Source organism: Mytilus galloprovincialis, chromosome 5, assembly GCF_965363235.1.
Source record: "Mytilus galloprovincialis chromosome 5, xbMytGall1.hap1.1, whole genome shotgun sequence".
NCBI classification, from domain to species: Eukaryota; Metazoa; Mollusca; class Bivalvia; order Mytilida; family Mytilidae; genus Mytilus; species Mytilus galloprovincialis.
The window spans coordinates 10,903,488-10,929,426 of record NC_134842.1 but is presented as its reverse complement, the minus strand read 5'-3'; the positions used below and the strand labels follow the sequence as shown (position 1 = coordinate 10,929,426).

The 25,939-nt window shown below is 30.9% G+C and overlaps 1 protein-coding gene across 1 annotated transcript; it reads left to right on the top strand.

Moving 5' to 3' along the window:
• Positions 1-5,160: 5,160 nt before the first annotated feature.
• LOC143074322 (uncharacterized) lies at positions 5,161-16,831 on the top strand. The gene is made up of 6 exons (XM_076249830.1): positions 5,161-5,293; positions 6,465-6,593; positions 11,747-11,875; positions 12,159-12,287; positions 14,843-14,944; positions 16,126-16,831. The coding sequence occupies exons 3-6, from the start codon at positions 11,791-11,793 to the stop codon at positions 16,467-16,469; spliced, it is 660 nt and encodes a 219-aa protein (XP_076105945.1). The 5' UTR covers positions 5,161-5,293; positions 6,465-6,593; positions 11,747-11,790; the 3' UTR covers positions 16,470-16,831.
• The last annotated feature ends 9,108 nt before the right edge of the window (positions 16,832-25,939 follow it).

The following is a 25,939-nucleotide window of genomic DNA, read 5'->3' as shown; positions in this document are numbered from 1 at the left end:
TTTGGTAGTGAAAAAATAGTTTCTTTTGAACAATTAAAAAAATATTTGATGTGAACTTTTATAATAAATCGGAAATTATAGAGTGATTGATCGCTAACAAAAAGAATTAAAATATATATTCTTCCTGTTTCTTATCAGTTTATGATTGTACAGTTTCTGTGTTTTTAAAACGTTGTGTATTGGAGCAATTTGCAAGATTGTTTTAGGAATATAGCTCTTTTGGATGTTTTCCTTGTCGCTAACATATAAGATCAATTAAATTAGGTCAAAACTATTTGTTATTTGTTGTGTTATACACACTTTCTGCTTAATATAATATATTAAATACTACATTTTTAAAAGTGAAATGTGTATGTAAAGTTAACACATACAGTCATATATTTTGATCAAAGTCTATATTATACAACCCTATATTATTTTGTTATAACAACGTTTAATTAATCCTTACAATGCTTAATTCTAAATTAAAGATTAAGGCTATTGGCAATTTTATATTCGATCTATGAGTTTGTCTGTCCCTCTGGTATCTTTCGCCCCTCATTTTATACATACAAATGTAGACCAATGAAAATGTCAATGGAAATGTCTACATGGAATATAAATGTCAAAGGACTTACACATGCATTAAACTAGTTTGATAATGCTTTTTAATATTCCTTAAACAGCCGTCGTTACTTTTTCATTCAAAAATGCATGTTAGTACACCGATAGGTTGTAGTTCTTGGGGATGTATTAAATGGTACCCAATCAGAAGAGTTTAGATTGTAAATGAAAAAACTTCATCAATATATCTGAATGTGAAATTAAATGTCCTGGCTGCTTTGATCTTGTTGTTAATGACAAGTGTCTGAAGAATATCCAATTCATATGAAAGAATAAGAGTTCGGCATGGAGAGGCGCACAGTGTTATGCCTTTTTGTTCACTTTTCAAAAATACGACGTATGAGCTAATGCAATTATTGTTATGTTGATAAGCATAGTGTATTATTTCTTTTAAAGGCTTTATCAATTTCACATGGGGAATTGTGGTATACAGGGTTGAACAATCTAAACTTTTGTTAGAACTAATTCAGAAGAAGATCGAGATTTAGAATTATCTAGATGTTCTATAATAGAGATTTTTTATAGAATTCACACATGGTTCATACCACTTCGCGACTAAACAGTTTCACTGCGGACAGAATTGTTGTCAATCTAATGGACAATTCTTTAGTCGAACATGAAGGGGAGCCGGCAATGTACCGTTGTTTGTAAGGAATTTTGTGAAGTTTAGTTCTCCATTACAAACAAGGTATGCCCTCCGATTTGTTGTTCGATGAAATATTAATTGAAGCCATGAAAGAGTTGTGATTCACCAAAATTTCAGTTTTGTCAACTTATATGTGTTTGTTTTTTGGGATTAATTGAGTGCTCATTTATCTCTTATTCTTTTACAATACACTCCTAGTAGTACGATTTACATACAAAGACCCTATTATTTGAAGTTTTGCCCGCAGGAAAAACAACATACGTATCAAGTAGTCAGATCAGCACTTCGATATTGACGTGAATATCAATTATATGGTCATTTTTATTTTAAATTGACTGTTTGCAGCAGTATCAATAATTCGACACACTAAGGATTTTCTTACACCAGGCATAAATAAGCTTTGCCGTATTTGTTTTTGGAATTTTGGGTCATCAATGCTCTTCAACTTTGTACTTGTTTGACCTTCTTAACATTTTGATCTCAGCGTCACGCAACCACGTTTGGCGTGTAGAGAGAATGCTACGGTTATTACACGTTGAGAACCCTTGCAATAGGTCTTTGAAGCGTCCGTAGGTGGATTGTCGCAAGGCACAAATCTGTAAATATTCAATTAACTCTCATTTGTGGTTGCAGTCTAAATTTCCAGATATTTGTTTCGAACGTCTTCTCTTACATGACCTCATTATTTAATTTATTGTTTTAAAATAGGTTAGTTTAAAAATATTTATTTATAGTGGATTGGGACACAAGATATTGCAACATATCTTAATCCCTTCCACTTTAAAGGTGCGAGTTCTGCCTTGTAGCGGCATAAGCCTGCCCTTTTTCGAAATCTACAAGGGTGTTTTTTTACGTGCAAGGGAAATGACTGTCTCTTAACACGGGTCTGTCATTTATCGTTCCCTACCGACGGACAATCACCATTTCCTCAAGACCCTACTTGCAAATGGTGTCAAGGGACGCCAAAAATACCCTCCCTAAAATGTTTACCCCGATACCACGATCGAATTAGGAACCTTTTACACAGTAGCCCGAGACACTAACCAATACACCACGGCTCTCTTCGTGTTAATAGGGTCCGTCCTGAACATGCGTGCTTCTTTTTCCACTAAAATTTTAGCAACCAAAAATCAATCATTTAAAAGTGTCCGTTTACACATTTAAGATTATAAAGAGGCCAGAGGTTTCTAAGTTTAGGTGTATTCGAATATTCTTTGGCTCCTTTTGGTCATGTAGCAGAACATTATAAAATTGTTGATACAATTTTTTAATAGATATTCCATTCAATTAAATGTTATTGTAATTTATCAATTTTTATATTCTAGGGTGAGGTAGTTTTTAAAGTTGATTTTTTGGGATTATATTGAATTTTCGGATACAATCTTTTCTGAGTTCTCTTGCTCCTTTACTTTTTGTCTCTGGAAAATATATGAATCATATAATACTTGAAAAGATTATGAGTCCCTGTAAGCGGTTCTTAAAATTGTTTAAAAAAAGGACTGATTGATTCCTTTCATATCGTAATACAGCATGGTAATGTCTTTTAAATCCTGCACCTAGTTGTTAATTAATGTTTTCTGTGTGTCAGCCTATAACACGATAATTATATGGCAGATCACACAATGGATGGCCTGTGAGTTCGAATTAAGTGTCCGAGGTCTTTAACGAATGTTACCTCGCGAAATTGCAAATTTCATCCGTACAAGGTTAATATTCATATTGCAGTAAGATGTTCTCGGCTTAAATATACATTTGATTCGACGCTTTTCTTTGCACGACCATCCATCATCATTATAATCAGATGTCAGATTTTGAAATGATGTTTGAGTTATTGCCCTATTTTGACATTTTTTGCTATTTTTGATGTTATTATTTCAAAAATCTTCTTCTCTGAAACGACTATTCAAAATCAAATGAAACTTATTAAGATTGTACCTTAGGGTATCCTGCAAAAAGTTTATGCTTGGTTTTATGATTGGTCGAAAAACATGTCCGCCATTACTAAAAATAGAACATAGGGGTCAAAATGCTGTTTTTTGCTATTTTTTCCTGAATTATAGAAGAAAATGAAGATGAAAGTTCAAAGGTAAACATGGTATCCTGAGTTGAATGGTGATGGTGAAAATTTGTTTTGGGCAGCCGTTTTTGAAATGGCTGCCATTTTCGGGCCAATTTTTACACTTGCTCGGATTTCAACAATATTTGGTTTTTAAAGTAAACATGGTATCTTTAGTTGAATGGTGATGATGATAATGTTGTATAACCATGATTAAACTTCATAATATGATTTTAGCTCATTTTACAACAAACATTGATATATTAATTTAGTTTATAGGGCATTGTTTACCAGGTGAGCGATTCAGGCTCTTAAGAGCCTCTTGTTGTTTCTTTTTATAACTCACAATAATATGAATAAAACACTTCTTGAACAATATATTATCTTGTGAGAACAATGTATTATCTTGTGGGTTCAAGATATTATCTTGTGGGTACAAGATATTATCTTGTGGGAACATTATATTATCTTGTGGGAACAATATATTATCTTGTGGGTACAATATATTATCTTGTGGGAACAATATATTATCTTGTGTGTACAATATATTATCTTGTGGGAACAACCATTTATCTTGTGGTAACAGCATATTATCTTGTGGGAACAACATGCTATCTTGTGGGAACAACACATTATCTTTTGGGAACAAGAACACTTTCTTGTGGGCACAATATACAACTTGTGGGAACAAAATATTATGTTGTGGGAATAAGTTAAAAAATATTCTGCCACCGTAGTTCAATAACATGATACAAAAGAGTAAGATAATAATCGAAACCTTTTAATGATTGTTTTCATATTTTTTGACATGAATGCTTATATGAATATTCAGAATTCAAAAGTATTAATTTGTGGTTTATAAAAGTTACAGTTACTGTTTGAATTGTTAAAAATTATCTCTCTCGTTTGCAGAAACTCCACTGGAAATAACACACAGCTGATACTCAATTGTTGTCCTGATTATTATCTCCGCGATGGAAAATGTCAAGGTACTGTTCATATCAGTATAAATCATTTAAATAGTCTTCTATTAATGGAATGTATTTCTAACTATATTTCATTTAATCACACAATGGGTTGTAAAATTCAACTATGTCGCTCAATGTATTTCGTTATACCAGAAGTCTGATCCGGGATATGAAAATTCAAAAGATGTGATTTGTTTCCCTATAAAAAAAACCATTTGACAGTTTTTTTAACTTTAAGATATTAATTTATATGAGGTATTATATAATAGCACCATTTCTATCCAGTCAGGACTGATTCTGAATTAGTAAAAGCTACATGTTTGCAGTCTTTATAGTTCCTTGCCAATTTGCCCTGATTATGACTTTAACTGGAAAAATGATTTTATTTTTGGGCCATAAATTTTCTTCAATTTTGTACTTGTTTGGGTTTCTAACTATTTTGATCTGAGCGTCACTGATGAGTCTTTTGTAGACGAAGCACGCGTCTGGTTTATTAAATTTTAAGCCTGGTACCTTTGATAACTGTTATTGCCATTCATTCCAATCGTTTGTCTTGGCGTTGTAAAAACCATGGTCCAAAATATTACAGTCGCAAACATTTATCTTGGACGACGAGTTTACGTTATGACCTATGGGAAAGAACCACTAAATCGTTTCGTCCAAGAGAAATGTTAATATATAACCGTATTTTATATTTGTCAAAGGACAAACTTTTCATAATTATATTTTTTTTTGTTTTAAATTTATTTAGAAATTGAAATTAATCAATACAAAGTTTTTCTTTTTGAACAATCACATTTACTCTTCTCTTTGTTTTTTTACAAGTTTACAACTTAAAATAACTTTATTCTTTAGTTTGTTCAGCGGGAAGGTGGGGAAGAAATTGTTTGTTGGAATGTTTGCCAAATTACCATGGGGTTCAATGCAGACAGATTTGTAGCTGTTTAGAAGGACAAGAATGTGACCCTGTACATGGATGTATTTGTGATAAAGGGTTTACAGGTCCACAGTGCTCAAACGGTAGGTAAACGAATTAAATACAAGATGTATATTATAAAACCACTACTCAATAATGATACATACAAGATGTATATTATAAAACCACTACTCAATAATGATACATACAAGATGTATTGCTATCCCAATATTCAGTTGCTTTATACTTCCGTTGTACAAATGAAAGCAACAATAGTATATAGCTGTTCAAAAGTCCTTAATTGATTGAGAGAAAACAAATTCGGGTTACAACTAAAAACACATCAAGCTTAAGAGAAAAACAACGGGACAACGAAATCATTAAGATGCAACAAAAGCAACCGCAAACATAAATAATAAACATTTATTTCGCGTACCTGAAGGAGATATGAATTTAGGAGGGTGAGCAAATCTTCATATCTCACGAAGACAAGGGAAATGGATGTTATATTTCGCTTCATATAATAGATAGATATAGGAAGATGAGGTATGAGTGCCAGCTTTGTTTACTACCTGAACATACAATATTAGTTTGCATACATTGTTTTCTTATTCATTTGTCTTTATAGCAAAGCACGACAAACAGATTATAAAACAGTACGGATCAAGATTTAAATATTAATCTTTTTGTTTTAACGTCTGAGATAAGTTTTATTACGAAAATGATTTTTGTTATTACTATTTAGAAAAAAAGAAGTTCAAAACGTTATGTTCTTTAACCGCGCGTAACGTCGCACGATATATTCCCAACATTTCAGAGAAGGACATAATTCTCAGAGGGGAATAGGAAGATTTGTTCGATGACACGTTGGATAGTCTCAACCAATCAAATATTGATAAATCTATCAATATGTATTTACAGTGGGATATAACATATTATTTAATGATACTTGACGCATGCTATTCAAGCATCACCGACTACACTTATCAACACTCAGTCAAAGGTCAAAATTGGAAATAGAACGTATTCGGTGAAACTGCAGGCAATATAACTATTCTTGAATTTTTAGACTGCAATCACATGCAGTTATTAGTGTAAAAAAATTCGTGATGGTGACTTTAAAATTCATAAAGTGTCGCTTAGAACAGTTCTCCCTCATATTGCTGTTTGGGATTTCTCTTTTTTGTATGTGTAAGAGGCACACCTTTTTAAACAAAGACAGTGTCATATTAGCCATAACTGACACTGATTTTTTTCCATTTCTTTTCTTTAAAGCGTGTCCATCCGGAACATACGGTTTGCAATGCAATAAGGAATGTATCTGTGCCCATGGTGCTGAGTGTGATCCTGTATCTGGAGTTTGTTTATGTCCTCAAGGATGGTTTGGAAATCATTGCACAAAAGGTAAATTGATATGTTTTGTGTTTCAATTTCCCTGAAATGTCAAGTGCTGTGGGGATAACAAAAAACAATTCACGTTCATAGCAACTGTTTGGGTTTAGATATTGATATATAACAATGATAAATGTTTCCAGTGTTCCGTTTTTTACATTATTTAAAAGTATAACAACAATTCAAATAAACTGTAAGGACCATGATAGTCGGGGCTGATGCTAATTGATAAATATCTGTTTTGTCTTTTTATTTATTGTTATGTACATAAATATCCCTGTTGATTTTCTCGTTTGAATAAATACACATTTGAGTTACATACTTATTAAATCAGTAAACTAGCAAAAATACTGAGTTCAAATAAAAATTCAAAACGGAAATAACTTTATCAAATGGCAAATCAAAAGCTCAAATACATTAAACGAATTGCAAACACTTTAAATATTGCTAAATTGGTACATACATTTACTCCGAAAATGTTTGTATAGCTAACTCAATCTTTTACTTGTTTGACAGTCATAGTTCCGTTATAGCAATGTGTGAGTGACCAAAACAAATAAACAAATTTTAAAAAGTTGAGTAACAGCAGTCAACATCTTTTTATAAACCAGGTTTAATTCACCATTTCATGCATGAGGAAATGCCTGTAAAAGTCAGAAAAGTTATTTTCAAATCGTTTGATCTGTGTGAGCTTTTGATTTCCCCATTAGATTTCCGTTTTGAATACATTAAAGTTTGGTACTTTTTTGTTTGGAGAATCTCAATCACTATAGAATCATATAAATAGTTCAACTAAGAAAAAAGGATGGCACACAAACACTGTATAGACAAAGTTCAAAAGACAAATTTAAAGGATACAAAAAAGACAATAGCACAATAACACATTGACGAAATATAAAAATACCGAGCCACGCCAAAAGCTTATAACCACAAAATGAAACAAACCGTAAAGATCGAATATACAAAGTAAACAAACACTATACCATGTCATTAAGATGATAAACAATGTCGGTAAATAAAACTTATACTTAAAGATATGTAGTTTTACAGTTTATCTACAAGTTTATATCTACAAGGTCTCGATATCTTCCAATGAACTTTACGATGAAAAACTAGACTTTCTTTGACATTGTCCTCTTTATATGATACCAAATCTTCTTTTTTTATATTTTGCTATATTTTTTTTGTATACTGTTGTTAAGCCTATTTCCGTTTTTTACCATGACATGGTCAAAGTGAAATCACAAAAATCTCAAACTTGGAAATTTCCTAATTAAATGGCAAAATCAAAATCTCAAACACATGGAAAAAATAGATAACAAATGTCATATGTTTAACAGTTTGTGTTTGTTACTTTGTATATTCTGAAATTCTTTAACTATACAGCTTTACGTGAAAAACGTCTGATAATCTATAATTATTCTCTGGACAGTTGTCACAGTGTCAATTATACCACATCTTCTTATCTTTATATTGAAGATTCACTTTGTGAACTGATTGAAAGTAACAAACAAAAGAGGTTATATGCACGATTGGTAATGAGACACACCTGAAGCAAGAGACAAAATGACATAATAATAATAGATTATACAGCAAAACCCACTAGATTACAGGTTCCTTAATAAGAAAAGCACATTAAGTATGTGCTTTGGTTAAACAGGTTTGGAAGCACCCAACCCTCCTCCAAATTGGGACAGTGGTTACCAGCACACTAAAGTTCGTTATTATGATGTACTGTTACACCATTGTTCCAGGTTGAGGAGGATCCCGCTTACATGTGTACACCCGCCACATTCTGTATTTATGTGCCTGTTCCAAGTCAGGAGCCTTTAAATCAGTGGTCGTCGTTTGTTGCTGTGTTTCATATTCGTTTCGTTCATTTGTTTGTACATTGATCAGACAGTTAGTCTTCTAGTTTGAAAAACTTACATTTGTGATTTCGGGGACTTTTATAGCTGCCGATGCGTTATTGGATTTGCTCATTGTTGAAGGTCGTACGATGACGAATAACTGTTAATGGCTGTGTCATTTGGTCTCTTGTGGAAAGTTGTCTCATTGGCAATTAAACAACATCTTCTTTTTTATAAACAATAGCTTTTTAGTGAAAAGAACTTAACTCGTCTGATCAATGCAACATGTACAGAGCAGCAAAACAAGGAACAAAACACAGTCCTGACGCGGCAGGTTTTTGAAACACTTTACAACAAAAAAGGCACACAAAAATAGTGAAGAATACAGTTACAAATATCTAGGGTTCAAAGATAACGAGAGGGTTTCGAGATCCTGTGTCGCTCAGCTGTATCTACTGTGGTTTTGAAAAATCATGTAAGATAAGCATGATAAGGTTAAAGTCGTAAATGATGGTATAAGATACACTAATAATGGTTAAGGCCACGTTTGTATAATACGGACCAGTAGTCGAATTTAAAGCTGGTAATTTTATTTTAGTCTTACAACATTCACTGGAGACCCTTTTATCATTATTCAAATTAGTTTTTAAGTAGTGACCATTCTCGATAGTTTTTTTTACAAGTTTCCCGTAGACATTTTAGTTAACCCTTCTGTTCTTGTATAGCCATGGCGGCCACATTGGTTGGATTTCAGGGTGAGGGATACATTTTTCAATGACGATTCACTCTTTAAAATTGAGGCTAATCATAATTATTTTGGCCAAGTGGTTTAAGTGGATTAAAAGATTACAAAAATCTACGAAAATTGTGACCGTCACAATAACTCCTGAATTGGGGAATTGACAATTTTGATCATGTTGACTTTACTTCGCTGGACATTTTTGCTATTATATAAATTAAGATAAGTACCTAAAACTTCAAAATGTCTTTAAAATCACCATTATAGGGACAGCAACCCAACATGGGGTTATGTGATGCGTCTTAAAATGTCAGGGCAGATTAATCTTGAATTAATAAACAATTTTGCCCTGTCGGATTTGATCTAAATGCTTTACTCTTAGAAATATAAGCCAAACTGCAATTTTACCCCTCTGTGTTTAGCCATAGCGGCCATCTTGGTTGACAGAACGGGTCATCGGATATTGTTTTTTAAAACTAAACACCATAATGATGAGTTAGACCATGTTTGGTTGTATTTGGCCAAAATTCACGGACGACGACGTTGACGGACTTCAAATGATGAAATATCCTCACTTGGTCCTTTTGGGCCAGGGGAGCTAATAAAAACTGATGGTCCGAGTACACAGTTATTTCGTAGTGCATTTCCTTTAGACAATAAATGGAAATAAAAAAAATCCCACCTGCGCTTTCTCCATAATATTTTTACAGTGTGTTGTACTACTTTTGGGAAAAATTATATCAAAATTATAGAAAACTTCATCAGCTCTAACTCAAAATATGGACAATTTTATGTGAAGGGGGCTTGAAATCTTTTGACAGCTTCCGAAATGCTAATTTTTGACCTTTTTCAACTGGACCAAATCAGTCTACTTTACATTATAATTTATGAATCAAATTTTTTTACAATGTAATTTTATCCCCCTTCTTGCTACTTGAGGCATAAAACATAAATAAATAAATTTGGAAGGGGTATAAAAAAAATTGACAAGTAACACACTGTCCACAGTAGGGACTATATTCGTGGACAACGAAAATCAAGGGACGATAACTGTGTACTCGGACCTGATGTCAAGTCAGTTATTTAAGAATTTAATACTCTTAAACCATAACGTCTTACCGAACGAAATGAATATGGCCGAGAAATTTATCCAGTTTTTGATATGAGCTTGCTTTAATTTTAAACACGTCAACAAGCTAAAAAGAAAAAAAAAACATTTAATGTGGTGGGTACATTGTACAAAATATTCCAGTCAACCTGCAATTTGGTATTTAATATTTGATCTCTCATTAGCAACACAATTCATTTCATCATATCAATGCATCAAGTTCCCCGCAAACCATTAATTCGTAGTTCTCGTAAACCATCTTATTTCTTTTTTTTTCTTTTTTTTTTTTTTTTTTTTTGATTTATATATATTTTATTGAAATCAATACATTTGTAAGTTTAAAACATCGATTACCGGTACCTTATCCCGGCCTCGTTAACATTAGTAATGATATTTATATATACAGGTGTTAGTGGTTGTTAGTAATATTCATTAAATATATATATATATTAAACCGGTATAAATACATGTAAGTTTAAAGCTAACAAATATAAAGATGGTTCAACATAAATGTCTAATATAACAAACAAAAAATAAACAATTCTTCATAAATGAGATATTATTTAGTTTTGAATTTTAAGGAATCAAACAAAGATAATAAATCAAGAGTAATTTCATTTCTTTTTTCTTTTTCTTCTCTTCCCTCCCTTTTTCAATGCAATAAATGTTTAAATGATTTTATTAAATTTTAACTCCTCCTCCGTCCCAAGAAAAATAAAAAAAATAAAATAAAGTTAAATAACTAAGATAAACTTTAAAACACACTGAAAGTAATTAAGAAATAAAAAAAAAGAAAAAAAAAGGAAAGGGTAAAAATTTATGAATAGATAAATAAATATCAGGAAATACCAATGAAAAGAGGTAAATAGAAAAAAGAAATGAGAACCACTTGCATTCACTATCACTTTCTCTCAGTCTCTCATACACACATACAATTCTTACTTACATACGCACATACATTACTTACTTATGTACATAGTTATTGTTTACAATTATATGCATCAAAGTATAAACAAAATCTAATCAAAAAAAAAATTAAAAAAAAAAAAACATTTGCTCAGATTAATATCATACTCTTTAGTGGAAATATATATTGTAATGGGGTCCAAAATTTTTCATATACATCAACATTATTATTTTTCTTTGCAATATAATATTCTTATGACTGATATTGTTTTATTCTATTTTTAAAACCAACAATATTAGGAGTAAGTTCCTTAAACTTACATTTATATATATAACCATCTAATAACTTGTATATATCTCTAGTCCTAATTTTTCCTTAACTTACTAATTTGGTAATTTGAAATTAACAAACTCGCTATATGAACTTCTAGTGTACAAGTATTGCATATGTGTGAAGCATCCGTATTGATATTGTTAAAACTAGAACTTACTTTTTTCTGTTCATAGTTTATATCGTGCATTCGTTTACTTAGATGTACAAAATGAATCTTTTCGTTTCAAGCATGTTCAAATGGAACATATGGTACCAATTGCACTGCGGAATGCATGTGTTCTAAAGATGCTCAATGTGATCATGTAACTGGGGAGTGTATATGTCCTGCAGGACGGTTTGGAGATAATTGCACAAAGGGTAAATACTAATTTTGTGTGGTTCCGTTTTCACAATAAGCCAATTCATGTCACTGGTATCTGGTAAACAGTTTTAAGATTCATTTACAAAGCAATAGTGCCTTTCTTGAGCATTTGGTAGCAGTTGAAAATTTGTTTTCCTTTCGAGACTTAAAGATTGGAAGTAATAGCTTTATTTCCATTGTTAAGTAAATATTTACTTTAATAGATCTAACAATATAATTATGTGACGTCAGATGCAATAAAAACACTCTATACTATATTGTGATTTCTTTCTTTTGAAGTTTGTGAACCAGGAACATACGGAGTGAACTGTAATGAAGAATGTTTTTGTGCACATGATGCTATGTGTGATCCTATCACTGGCAATTGTTTATGTTCTGCAGGATTGTTTGGGGTTCATTGCACAAAAAGTAAATAATGTGTTATTGTGTGATTTTACCTTGAATATTTATACAGATTGTAGATTGACTCTTAAAGCAAAGTTAATGTTTGTAAACTTAATAATATCATTATTGCTTGACGTAAATTTAATATTGAGGTTCTGCAGAAGGAAATCACGAATTCACCAACATTCCAACTCACTTCATACTCAGAAAACGACATCAGTAACAAACACAAACTTTTAACTACTTCTTTACAAGCAGAACCAAATACAATGAAAGTCCCAACTATGTACTGGCTTACGAAACTACACAAAAAACCTTACAAATATAGATTTATTTCATCTTCAAGCCATTGTTCCACTACTGAATTGTCAATTCTACTTACTAGTACACTTGGTACAATATAAAACCTGATAATAAATTATTCAAATCGACCTTTGAAAAAAGTGGAATTAATTACTTTTGGAGTGTCAAAAACTCGTCGGAAGTACTTGATAAATTGCATGCATATATTGGTGATTTTGAATCTGTTCAAAGTTTTGATTTTTCTACCCTATATATATATATATATCACTTTGCCTCATATGTTTATTAAGAAAAAATTCACATTCCTAATTAACTGGGCATTTAAAAAGTCAGAACGCGAGTATATATGTTCAAACTTTAGGTCATTTTTTAGTAGTAATAAACAAAAGAACTATGTCAATTGGACATGCTTTGATACTATATATGCGCTTGAATTTTTACTTGATAACATTTTTGTTCGCTTTGAAGATTCCGTATATCGTCAAGTTATTGGAATTCCAATGGGGACTAACTGTGCACCACTTATTGCGGACCAGTTTTTTGTATTGTTATGAGTTACAATTTATGACTAAAATTAGCAAAGACCCATCGAAACAACATTTGATACAAAAAGTTAACAATACTTTTAGATATTTGGATGATATATTGGCTCTCAATAATGACGACTCCAGTATGTATACTAAAGAAATTTATCCTGTTGAACTTACTTTAAATAAATCTAATACTAACAATGACCACTGCCCTTTCCTCGATCTTGATATACATATCATTAACGGGAAGCTTTATACAAAAATTTATGATAAAAGAGAGGATTTTTCATTTCCTATCGTTAATTATCCATTTTTAGATGGTGACGTTCCCTTATCACCATCTTATGGTGTTTACACATCTCAACTTGTTCAGTTCGCTCGTGTATGTAACAACGTATTAGATTTTAGCGAGAGAAATCTATATATTACTGAAAAATTATTACACCAGGGTTTTAGATATCACAAACTAGTCAAAACGTTTACTAAATTTTATTATCGGTATAAGGAAATAATTCGTAAATATAACTCAACATGAAGACATCTTATACGTTCAGGTATTTCACATCCAATCTTTTATGGTAATATTCTTTACAAAGCACAAAAATGTCAGTATTCACCTCAAAAGCTTACAAAACCTTTAAACAGACTTATTAAGAAGGGATATAGTTACGATACTGTTGTCCGGTCATTAAAGATTGCATATTTTGGCTTTAATATTGATTCACTTATAGGGTTTTTGCATCGGAACTAAACACATTAATTTTAAAAAACAGTTGTTGGAATGACACAGGTTATGTTCTTCTCATATATTTTATGATAGTATGATACTGAACCCCTAACGGGAGGGATTGTGCTTGATATTCATATGATGAAGACATAATCTTTCATTCAGTTTAATTGAGGACTGGAGCTTGCATGTCAGGTAACTGCTAGTAGTCTGTTGTTATGTATGTATTATTGTCATTTTATTTATTTTCTTTTGTTACTTCTTCTGACATCGGACTCGGAACTGAATTTTAATGTGCGTATTTTTATGTGTTTACTTTTCTATATTGGCTAGAGGTATAGGGAAAGGGTTGAGGTTTCATAAACATGTTTAACCCCGCCGCAATTTTGCGCCTGTCCCAAGTCAGGAGCCTCTGGCCTTTGTTAGTCTTGTATGATTTTTAATTTTAGTTTCTTGTGTATAATCCAGAGTTTAGTATGACGTCCATCATCACTGTACCATTATGCATATTTTTTAAGGGGTCAGCTGAAGGACGCCTCCGGGTGTGGGATTTTCTCGCTACATTGAAGACCCATTGGTGGCCTTCGGCTGTTGTCTGCTCTATGGTCGGGTTGTTGTCGCTTTGACACATTTCCCATTTCCTTTCTCAATTTTATTATTGGTATGAGATCGTTGTATATGCGAAGAATAAATGAAATTCTGTTTTTAACGAAATAGAATAATACATAAGTAGACTCCATTTTCTCTATGTTACTTTCAATCTTTCACATAATCAGGCTGATGTGCCTTTCTTGAACATTGGATATCTGTTGAAAATTAGTTTACCTTTTAAGACTAAAAGATCGGTAGAAATAAATTGAAATTGATTTAAATTTATCAATGTTACTATAGTTATTTAAATATATGATACAATTTATCACGTATTAACAATAAATAATGATATTCATCTGATACATAAGTTTTGTTATACATAGCTAAGATCATTGTTTTTTAATTATATTATCATTGTCTTTTCGTAGAATGTCCATCCGGAAAATATGGAATTAACTGCAGTGGAATTTGTAACTGCTCAAATCATGAGCACTGCGACGTTATATCCGGTGATTGCAATTCACAGACAGGTACAAATATATAGATATGGTTTATTGGTGACGGTTTTATCATCTTGCAATAAATACTTGGAGATAGCATAAAGAGTATAACATGATGACAGAAGAGCCTTAAAATCTACAGATGTTGCTTTTACTGTATATAAAGATTAGAAAATGTGATACGACTGTCAACTTTACAGAAGAATCCATAGGACATACAATAAAGCAATTTTTGGTTTACGCATGGATTGACAATGCGAAAATATTATACACTATAATCAGCTATAACAGGTTTAATCTTCGCACTTTGAACAAATACATGTACAGTAAAATTCAACTTGAATTTTAATAAAAACAATTTCATGTCAGAGTGATTTTTATCTTTCTATGCTTAATTTATGTTTTTTCCTCGTACGAAAGCTTATTTTTCCTTCATTTACTTCATTTGAACTTTGGTATTTTGACATCAATCGTACCAATTGTCCGGCATGAGGTGTACATTTCAAGAAAAATTACTATTAAGTAAAACACAAGGCAAACTATTTAAAAGTCCAAAATTACTAAATAATCGAAGAGCTTCTAAAAGAAAAGAAATCTAAACGTTCTGTCAAAGCTATTAAAAAGCGCAGCGTTGCACGAGGGAGACTAAGTCCTTGAATTAAAAGTTTGTAACTAAACATTCTCATAAAACAATAAACGTTTTTTCGTGGGCTGCTGGTACCTACGAGTGCTTAAATCCACTTAAATCCACCACCAAGGGTATTGATCCAATGATAGTCAAAACTTTATAGGTACTCCTTTTTTTCTGCATTCGTTGCGCATTTCGAAAATAAATGTCTCTTCACTAAAGATCGAGACCAAGGTTTTTGAAAAAAAATAAATTATCAAATGAATATCTCATAAACACAAATAATAGCCAATGCATGGAAAAGAATCAAAACTTTGCATCAGAGAAATACATGAAAAAGATTTCGTAATTTAATATTAATTCGAAAATTGTGTAGCAGAAAATCTTAATAATATAACATTCATATTTCGAGAGACTTATTTCAGTTTTGCATTTCAATTCATTCACGTATTGTTTTGGTAGGCAATATGGATTTGTTTTTAATACATATTAAAGATAAAGTTTATTTCAAAATATTAAGTAAAAAAAGAATGAACCATTGCAAAAATTCACATATATTTCATGAAAGTAATTATTGTTTCAGATACAAAGGTCAATGGAAACTCCGGAAATACCGTCCTCGTTTACATAATGATGGCTGCTGCTCTTACTGGTCTGATATGCGTTGTAGCTCTCTTCGTTAAAGCTAAAGAAGCAATCATTCGTAATATACAGAAATGCCAAAAGAACTCCTCAAAGCCAAACATAGAACGACGTAAAGCCAAACGAAGGTTATCATCGGCACCGACACAGGATGCACATACTAAATCATCTATTATAGATACAGAAACATCCCTGTTTCACAATCCGATGGAAGAAGAGTTATATTGCGAAATAGGAGACATCGATGATTTGGAAACAGATCGTAAGGAAATGAACAAACATTAGTCCAACTTCACGTATATTTACCAAAGTACCTGGCTTATACTTTGATTCGCCAGAATCCTTAGAATTTTATAATAATTTTTACTTTTGAAAACAGTTAATACATACAAATGATCTAATTGATATTCATGTCAACACCAATACAAAGCGTTGACTACTGGGCTGGTGATACCCTCGGGCATGAAACGTCTACCAGCATTGGCATCGACCCAGTGGTGTAAATAGTTATCAAAAGTACCAGGCTTATAATTTGATAAGCATAAAATGTCGATTAAAACAATTTAATCGACCAAAACCATTTGTAAACTTATATCAGTTGCTAATTTAAAAACTATAAAACATAAGAGGTAAGATAAGATAATAATGTTGGCCCTTTATATTACAAAAATAAACACATTTATTAATCATTTCAAAATTAAGCTCTTTTAAACATAGATAAGAAGGTTCATACAATTGAATACTTAAGCAAATAAAAGTAACATGTGTCATGGAAATATTTAATATTAAGAAAAAAAGGAAATATAACAAAAATACCGACCGAACTCGGAGCAAATATTAAGAAAGCGAAGTTCCACATAAATTGGCAAATACTCAAAAACATCACACGGATGGATAACTACTAAAAAGATAGTCTACACAAATAAGTTTGTTAAATATTTTATGAGCCAAAAACTCTTATTTAAAACCATATGCATGTTGAAATAACAAACATGACAGAATATAGCCTTAGAAATCGATGAAACTCTTATGACTTTGAATTCGAGAGTAAAAAAAGTGGACAGATCATGCCCTTTTTGTGTTCTATTTACAATACCATTATTTGCATCAAATATCGGCATCGTATTATAAAAATAATGTTTTGTAGATATGCTCGAGACAAACATGTTTGAAAATGAAAAATATGTTTTAAAGTTAATGATAACCTCCCGGAATTGACACGGATTTCAATTGTTTGTTTTTTTTTTTTTATTTATTTACGGATTTTATTTATTTTACAATTGATGAAGAGGAACGCGGAAATACTTTTCAATACAAATGGCGAAAATTAATATCCGTTAAATGATATTAAATATATGTTGCTGTACAAATATACAAAAAAGTGACCCTACATCTCGTCGAAACTATTTATAAGTATATTGGCTCAGACCAATTTCATTCGTTTTCTCAGACTGTTTATCAAACTTCATTTCATTCAAAATTTCAACATCTTTCTACCTTAGTAGGCGATAAACTTTGCTGTACTTGTCGAAATTTAGTTCCTCAATGCTCCTCAATTTCCTACTTTATTTGGCATGTTTTAGCATCACTGATGAGTCTTGTGTAAACACTCGTTGTGTGCAAGATTGTACTACTGGTATCTAAGTGGGATTATTTATAGATCGTTAAACTAAACCTATATGAATTTTTTTAATAACCTTATAAACAGCGGTATACTTCTGTTGCCTTTACTCATTTATTAATAGATATTGCTTATTTTCTGTTAAATATTTGTTTTTATTTAGAATATATATTTGATATTATGTTTTGTTGTCTTAAATTGCCATGAAAACAATGAACATGGAAGGCTTTAGATTTGAAACAATGAAGTCACACACGTTCGATTAAAGCTTGGTATATGTAATCTATACCTGTACGAATTGTAATAAAGAAGTACTGTTATACATACGGGAAATTAGCGATTTGAATCGATTGCACAACAATACAATATTAAAATTACTATGTCACACAGTCGTTAATTTTCAATGTTGTCTTGTGTATACTGTTGTATGTCTTTTGGTCTTCTTCAGTTTTCTTTGGCGTTGTCCGTTTGTTTCGATTTTAGTATATTTGTCCTTTCTTTTTTTAAATACAAGACTAACATATTAAATACTGTAAAGATACGCATGTACGTTTGTTTTCTTCTTAATTCTTATTATAACTGACGCTGTATGTGAACTTTGGTGTTATATAAACAGTTGCACATATGACATATTATGTGGGTTTTTTTCTCTAAATATTTTTAATTTACTTAAATAATATATCAAAAAACCATCTCTATGCACAAATTAGACAAATTTCAAACCACAAACACGTTATAGCACGATTTCTGTTGAAAATAATTGGCCAGCTGAGGCACGCCTTCGGGTTTGGGATTTTTTGCGGTGTGATTAAGACCCATTGGTGACCTTCGGTTGCATTTTACTCTTCGGTGGGGTTGTTATCTCTTTGACACATTCACCATTTCTGTTTTCAATTTTATTCTATACCTACATAATTTTTCCTTTTATTCTTTCAGTAACAAAAGCACCCGAAAGATTATTGGGACATTAAAAAACGTTTCTCTTAATCTATTTATGTATAATAAACACGCTTTAAATATATAAAGTGTTTATTCCTTGATACCATGTTAAAATAAATAGCAGGTTATATTTCAACATACACAAAATTGTTGGCAATCAAAAACATACTTCGTGAAAAAATATTTGTTTTACAATTTTACAGTTTTGTGTCACGATGGAAATGACATGTTTCAAACATAGTAAATTATTGATAATTGATTAGTTTGGAAAATGATATATATGTAGCCCAAAATAGCTTTAAGGCTTCTCGTGGATTCCCCAAAATGAATGCAATTAAAATACTGAAAAACTAGAAATTACTTTAGATTCCAAGAAGCATGTGACTAAAATGAAATATTTATTCATGGATTCAAACTACATTTACATTAAAATCATTTCTTATTACATATTTCAGTCTTAGTTGGCGGTTGTCGTTTGTTGTGTGTTACCTTTTTGTTTATCTTTCTTTTTTGTACATAAATAGGGCCGTTAGTTTTCTTGTTTGAATTGTTTTACATTGTCATTTCGGGGCCTTTCATAGCTGACTAATAGTTGTTAATTCCTGTGTCATTTTGGTCTCTTGTGGAGAGTTGTCTCATAAGCAATCATACCACATCTTCTTTTCTTTATATTAGGTTAGCAAATTCACAATGTGATAAACTATGGAATGAAATGTGAAATGTGTTTAATAAGTTGTAATTTTGAATACAATAAAAACATTTAGTTTGGCTACAAAATTGCACAATTTGAAATATTTAAAAAAGAATAAAACATTCAATTTCACATGCTAAGTTTAATAAATATGGTCAATCTCCTTTTTCTCTCTCACAACAGTCTACACAAAAGAGAAACGTCCTTAAAATTACTCAAGGAACATTTGAGGAAAACTGAAATAAAAAACAAATATACAAAAGGGACATTCAAACGCATAACTGGAGTACATTATGCTTTTTAATAGCGCTTATGTGTATGCATGTAGAAAAAATACATAAGATTATTGTAATATAAAGAATCCAAAGTTATATGTTAAATACATTTTTAAAATCAAAACTATGTGAAAAAGTTCAACCAATACATATTAGATGGTTAAAGATAAGGTCATCCTGTCACTTACTTGAACGCCATTAAAATAATACATTAACAAATCAATCGAACAATATCTTTGAAATTATCACATCAGTTATTTTCACTTATACATTAAAACATATCTTTTGAAATGAATTTACCAATTAATGTCAAACGTAGTCAAACAGATTCTTAACTTTGATCATGTTGATAACTTAGATAGCCTGTGTAATTTTCTATAGAATAAAAAGAATATTAAAGTAGTGTTAAATTACAATGCAGTTTTGTATTGATACGCATCAACAATTGCTCATCAGTTAATGTATTTCTTTTTTTCTTCGTAAAAATACGACAAAGATCATTAAAGATTAGGTCAAACTAGGTCGGAATCTATAATTTACTTTAGTTTTCATATATTTGCTGAGGACTTTTTTGCATGAAAAATAAAAACATATCTTAATAAAAAAAAAGTGTTGTGACTTTCAATCAGATCAATCGTAATTTTCGTAGAATCGCTTTGCAGCATAATACCAGGTTGCTTTTTTATTTATATTTCAAACTCGTGTCATGCGTTACATTGAGTATAGTAATTAATCAGGTCAATCGCACTTCATTTTCATGACTAGAATGTACAGATAATATATAACATTCCTCATAGCAAGTTAGAGTCATATCTGGTTAATGGATAATTAAAGACAAACTTGCGATAAACATTCTATATGTAATAAGAAGTTGACATCTTTCAAAGTAAATAGCAAGTTCTTAATATACGTAACATAAACAGGAAAAATGGAAACATAGAAAATGCTGCATGGTTTATTAAAAAAGAGATATATAAGTATGGTTAGTATAGCAAGAAAGCTTTATTAAACAAGTGTAAAAAAGTAAAACATGACATATAACTACTCATGTCCTGTACACTTATCATTTTTTAACTGTTTATTTAAGTTTGCACATCTTAAACGTCCATATTAGAAACAATATTCTTTTCAATTTTAATTTTGTTTCTTTAATATATCATTTTGAGGTTTAATATTGTTTTTAACTGCCATTCGTGTAACTTTGTGGATTACATATATAATTCCAATTCAAATTTATTTTCAACATGGACCAGGTAGATGAAACATTGAAAGCACTACAGTAATCTGTTATTAGATCGCTTATATGTCCGTGCTTCGAAAATTATTGCCTAGTACATATGTACATGAAGCATGAGATTGGTAATGCAACCACGTCTCCTTCATTTCATATGATAATACAAAAAAAAGTTATCGAATGTTTGTTTATTCTTTTACTTTGCTTTTAGCGGCTCTCGCTTGAAAGCAGTATTAATGGTCCTTTCTGGGTCACTATTTATGTGTTGAGTCTAGTTATGAGTTGTTAAACATTAGAGGGTTTGAACCGGCTAAAACCGTTCAGAAGAGGACATTTTGTTTTTTGGAAACAATAACAAAAGATGTATTCACGAACAATTATCGTGCATTTATTGTGATTGAAATGAGACCCTTACTCGTTGCATTCAAACATTTTTATTTCGAACTGATCAAAAAATGTTTTGATTAAGACCATTCAACTTATATTGAAATTTTTCAGCTAGTACATATTAAGGGGAAATATATCAGATTCCGATAATTTAAGTAATACTCAGTTTCAGAAAAACATACAAATATATCAACATATAATGTTCAGCAGTCTCGGTCTAATGAATTGTCTTTATATCATTTAACTGTTAGTTTGTTCTTTACATGATAATGATATACATGAAAGACGTATAACAAAAATTGCATGAGAAGGGAGGTAATTCAAAAATATAACAGTAACTGCATTTGAAAACAACATCTTGGATAACACTGTCTTTCGGAATTTTTTCTAAGCATATATAGCTTGGTCGATAAGGTAAATATCTACTAGAAAAGCATCAAATCATATGAAAGCCTGACTTGTTATAAAGCGAATGGAGCGTTGTGTGACAACGCTTGATATGAATGAATACAAAGGAAACATTCTAGAATCAAACTACATTTACATCAAAATCTTGTTAAATGACATATTATAGGGTTAGCAAACACAATGTAATTAAATGTGAAAAGAAAAGTTTCTAATTTGCATTTAGTTGGCTACACATTTTGCACAACTCGACATATTAAAAAAAGATAAAAACATTCAATACCACATGATACTGAAGGCCGTACGGTGACCTATAGTTGTTAATTTCTGTTTCATTAGGTCTCTTGTGGAGAGTTGTCTCATTGGAAATCATACCACACGATATTTTTAATAAATGTGTTTATCTTGATTTTACTACAGTTTAATTCCCGAAAGAACATTTAAAGAAAACTGAAAAAAATAATTTATCTGTAAAAGAGAGACTAACGATATCAAATGGACATTAAAACACATAAGTCGATAATATACTGTCAACGCCATGAATAATATTAAATAATTGTTATATGGAAGGAGTACATAATGCTTTTTAATAGCCCTAATGTGTGTATGACGCACAAATACATATGATTATTTTAATATAAATAATCAAATGTCATATGTTAAATACATTTAAGGGAAACACTGGGTGAAAATGTTCAACAAATACAAATTAGATGGATTAAGATAAAGTCATTCAATAAATGATTGAAACGTCATCGAAATTATACATTAACACAAGAAAGCCATAGCTAAACTATCGAACAAAATCTATTACATGGCTACTCTGCACTCTTGACATGGGTGACCATCTGTTGAAATTAATTGACAAATAATTTTTTCAAACAAAGTTTTAATTTTGATAACACGGATAGTCTACATGAATGCAATGTTCTATAAAACAAAAGAATATCTAAGTAGTGTGTTATTACTATGTCGTTGTGTATCTCGTATTTGACACGGATAAATAAGTTCTCATCAGTTAATGTATTTCTTGTCATGCTCGTAAAAATACGTCAAAGATCATTATAGATCAGGTCAAATAGAACAAAACTAAATCGGAATATATGCCTTCCATTAGTTTACATCAATTCATTAAATTCCATCAATTTGCCGAGGACCTTATGGAATGAAAATGTGAAACATATCTGAGTATAAAGATTTTTTAAATGTGACTTTTAATCCTATCATTCATAATGATGTTCACCTATGAGGAGCCAAACATTTCTAGATTTAAACTTTAAAGAAAAAAATATATGGTGGTGCACTTCTTTATTTTTTGCTACAGCCCTTGAAGAGTACTTAATTTTGATGATTTTCCCCATTTTCATCAGTTTTTACCCATTTTTGGGCTATTATCGTGAAAAAATCACAGTTCCACAATTAGGCTTTTTTTCATTTACCATGCTGTCAATTTTGTAAATTTGTGATGTTTTTCTGTTTTTTTTTATATTACAATAATCATATGTTATTGTGCGTCATACACACATTAGGGCTATTAAAAAGCATTATGTACTCCTTCCATATAACAATTATTTAATATTATGCATGGCGTTGACAGTATATTATCGACTTATGTATAAAGATTTATAAGTTTTTTGTTATAAATGATTGAAAAATACTAAGTTATTTGAAAAGACAAAAGCGACACGGGACGAACATGTTTCTAGTAAAATCATTTTAAGTATCCCTTACCTATTTCCTTAAATTTTTGACTAAATAGACTGCCTTGATTGGTAATATAATTTGAAAAATTAATTACTCAAAAATTACTGAATGTAAATAACTAATTTCTTCACAGAGTTAACTTTGATTATGATTTTTATTAAATTTATTGCTATTTTCAACTTGCATCACATATTTTAGATCCTCAATGCTCTTCAACTTTGTACTTGTTTGGCTTTATAAATATTTTGATATGAGCGTCACTGATGAGTCTTATGTTGACGAAACGCGCGTCTGGCGTACAAAATTATAATCCTGGTACCTTTGATAACCAATTAGAAATAATTCCAGAACGAGATTTCAATGAATAGCTTTGCAGAATAATAACAGGAGAGACGATTTGTTAAAGTAAGAAAACATGATAAACATATTGTGTCAAATTGTCCTTGAAAGGCAATAACTTCATAAGGGGTCGATTGAAAATGTTGGTCATATAAAACTTGTAGATCTTACTTTGCTGAACATTTTTGCTGTTTACAGTTTATTTTTATCAGTAATAATATTCAATATAATAGCCAATCACTGAACAATTTTCTTTAAACTACCAATTGTGTGGCAGCAACCCAACAATTGGTTATAAGATTAATTGCAAATTTCAGGGCTGATATATTTCGACCTATTGAACACTTTTACCCCTATCAGATTTGCTCTAAATTTTTCGGTTTTTAAGTTATAAGCCAAAACTGCATGTTAACCCTATGTTTTATTTTTAGCCATGGCGGACATGTTTGTATTTGACGAAACAAAAATTAAAACACATACTTTATTCTAGATACCCTAGGAATCAATCACCAAAAGTGTGGTTGGAATTTGTTCAGTAGTTTTAGAGGAAAGGATTTTTTAAATAGTTTAGACGAATTAATATCCAAGATTAGTAATTTAAGTACTGAGATCAATACATATTGATATATTGTGTCAAATAAATAATGACAAGGTCTTGTGAAAACAAATGCCAAAAGACTTATAGATAAGATCTAGCAGCAAAAGTGGGGCAATATCTCGTATGGAACTTTTGACATATTTAGAGAAACGAAATGTAATATGCAACTTAACAACTGGACTTATTTGTTGACAGTTCCATATTTTCGAGCCATTAAAGCTTGCTGTTCGGTGTGAGCCGAGGCTCAGTATTGACCGTTATTTCACTAATTGTGACTTGGATGGTAAGTTATTTCATTGGCACTCATACCACATCTTCTTATACCTATAAACGAGTTTGCAGACTTTCAACAGACATGCCAACATATGTTTTGTATAAGATCCAAACCAAATATCATATCAAATATATATTGAGCCAAATTATGCCTGAAACTGAATTTATAATAGTTTGGATAACATGATTACATGTGCATAGGTAATAAACTAGAAAGAAAAAAAAAACGATGATATTGAAAAATGTAATACAGGCACAAGAACATGGCGAATTCCATAACTAAATATATCTTTGAATTAGTGGATAAATAAAAACTACACAATACATATCTGTACGGGTTAACGACCAAGCTTTATCAATGAATTATAGTCATTTCGTAGCCTAACCTTTTCGTACCCCCTCCTTTCGTACCCTGGCAAAAACCATTTCGTACTTTGACAATTTCGCACTTTTATCATTTCGTACCTCATGGAATATTAACTTAAATGCCATTTCGTACCTCATGGAATACTAACTTAAATGCCATTTCGTACCTCATGGAATACTAACTTAAATGCCATTTCGTACCTCATGGAATACTAACTTAAATGCCATGTCGTAGCCCATGGAAGATTTATATGTAATACCATTTTGTACGTCATGGAAGATATATTTGTATGCCATTTAATACCTCATGGAAGATTTATATGTATGCCATTTCGTACCTCATGAAAGATATATGTGTATGCTATTTCATAGATTTGATTTGGTTCAACGTACTTTGTACGATGTATTACGTTTGCAGTTTGATTCATAATAAACCGGACATAGCTATATAATATACTGCGATTATAGTTAATTGTCTAACTGCTACCTCAATTTGACATAAATAAGTATTTCATTGTTATTAAATGTTTTATAAGTATTTAGTACAAATACTATCTTACATCAATCCTAATTCTATCTTATTTTTTGAGAAATAGTTGATGTCATTCAAATGTGACGTCATTTTTGTGTACTGTTTTAGAATTTTAAATGTGACATCATGTTTTTTTTTTTTTTTGCCTTTTTTACAATTTAAAATGTGACGTCACTTTTGCGTTGAGGCCTTGACTTACTCGGATGTGTCTATTTTTTTTTTTGTTGGAATATATTGGTTTATGTAATGTATCTGGGTTTTTTTTCTGTAATGAGTTAATACTTAAGTTTTATCATGTACATCTTTTATATAGTCATTTTATAAAATTTATTGTTTGCAAAAGTATAAATTATTCTAAAAAATAAGGATGTTCTTATCCCAAGCAGAAAAT

What these genes read in the sequence shown, in the direction of transcription:
- LOC143074322 (XM_076249830.1), top strand. Translation starts at nt 11,791, where the DNA reads ATGTGTTCTAAAGATGCTCAATGTGATCATGTAACTGGGGAGTGTATA. An exon ending in TGGAGATAATTGCACAAAGG is followed by an intron (nt 11,876 to 12,158) that starts GTAAATACTAAT and finishes TTTCTTTTGAAG; the next exon opens with TTTGTGAACCAGGAACATAC. An exon ending in TGGGGTTCATTGCACAAAAA is followed by an intron (nt 12,288 to 14,842) that starts GTAAATAATGTG and finishes GTCTTTTCGTAG; the next exon opens with AATGTCCATCCGGAAAATAT.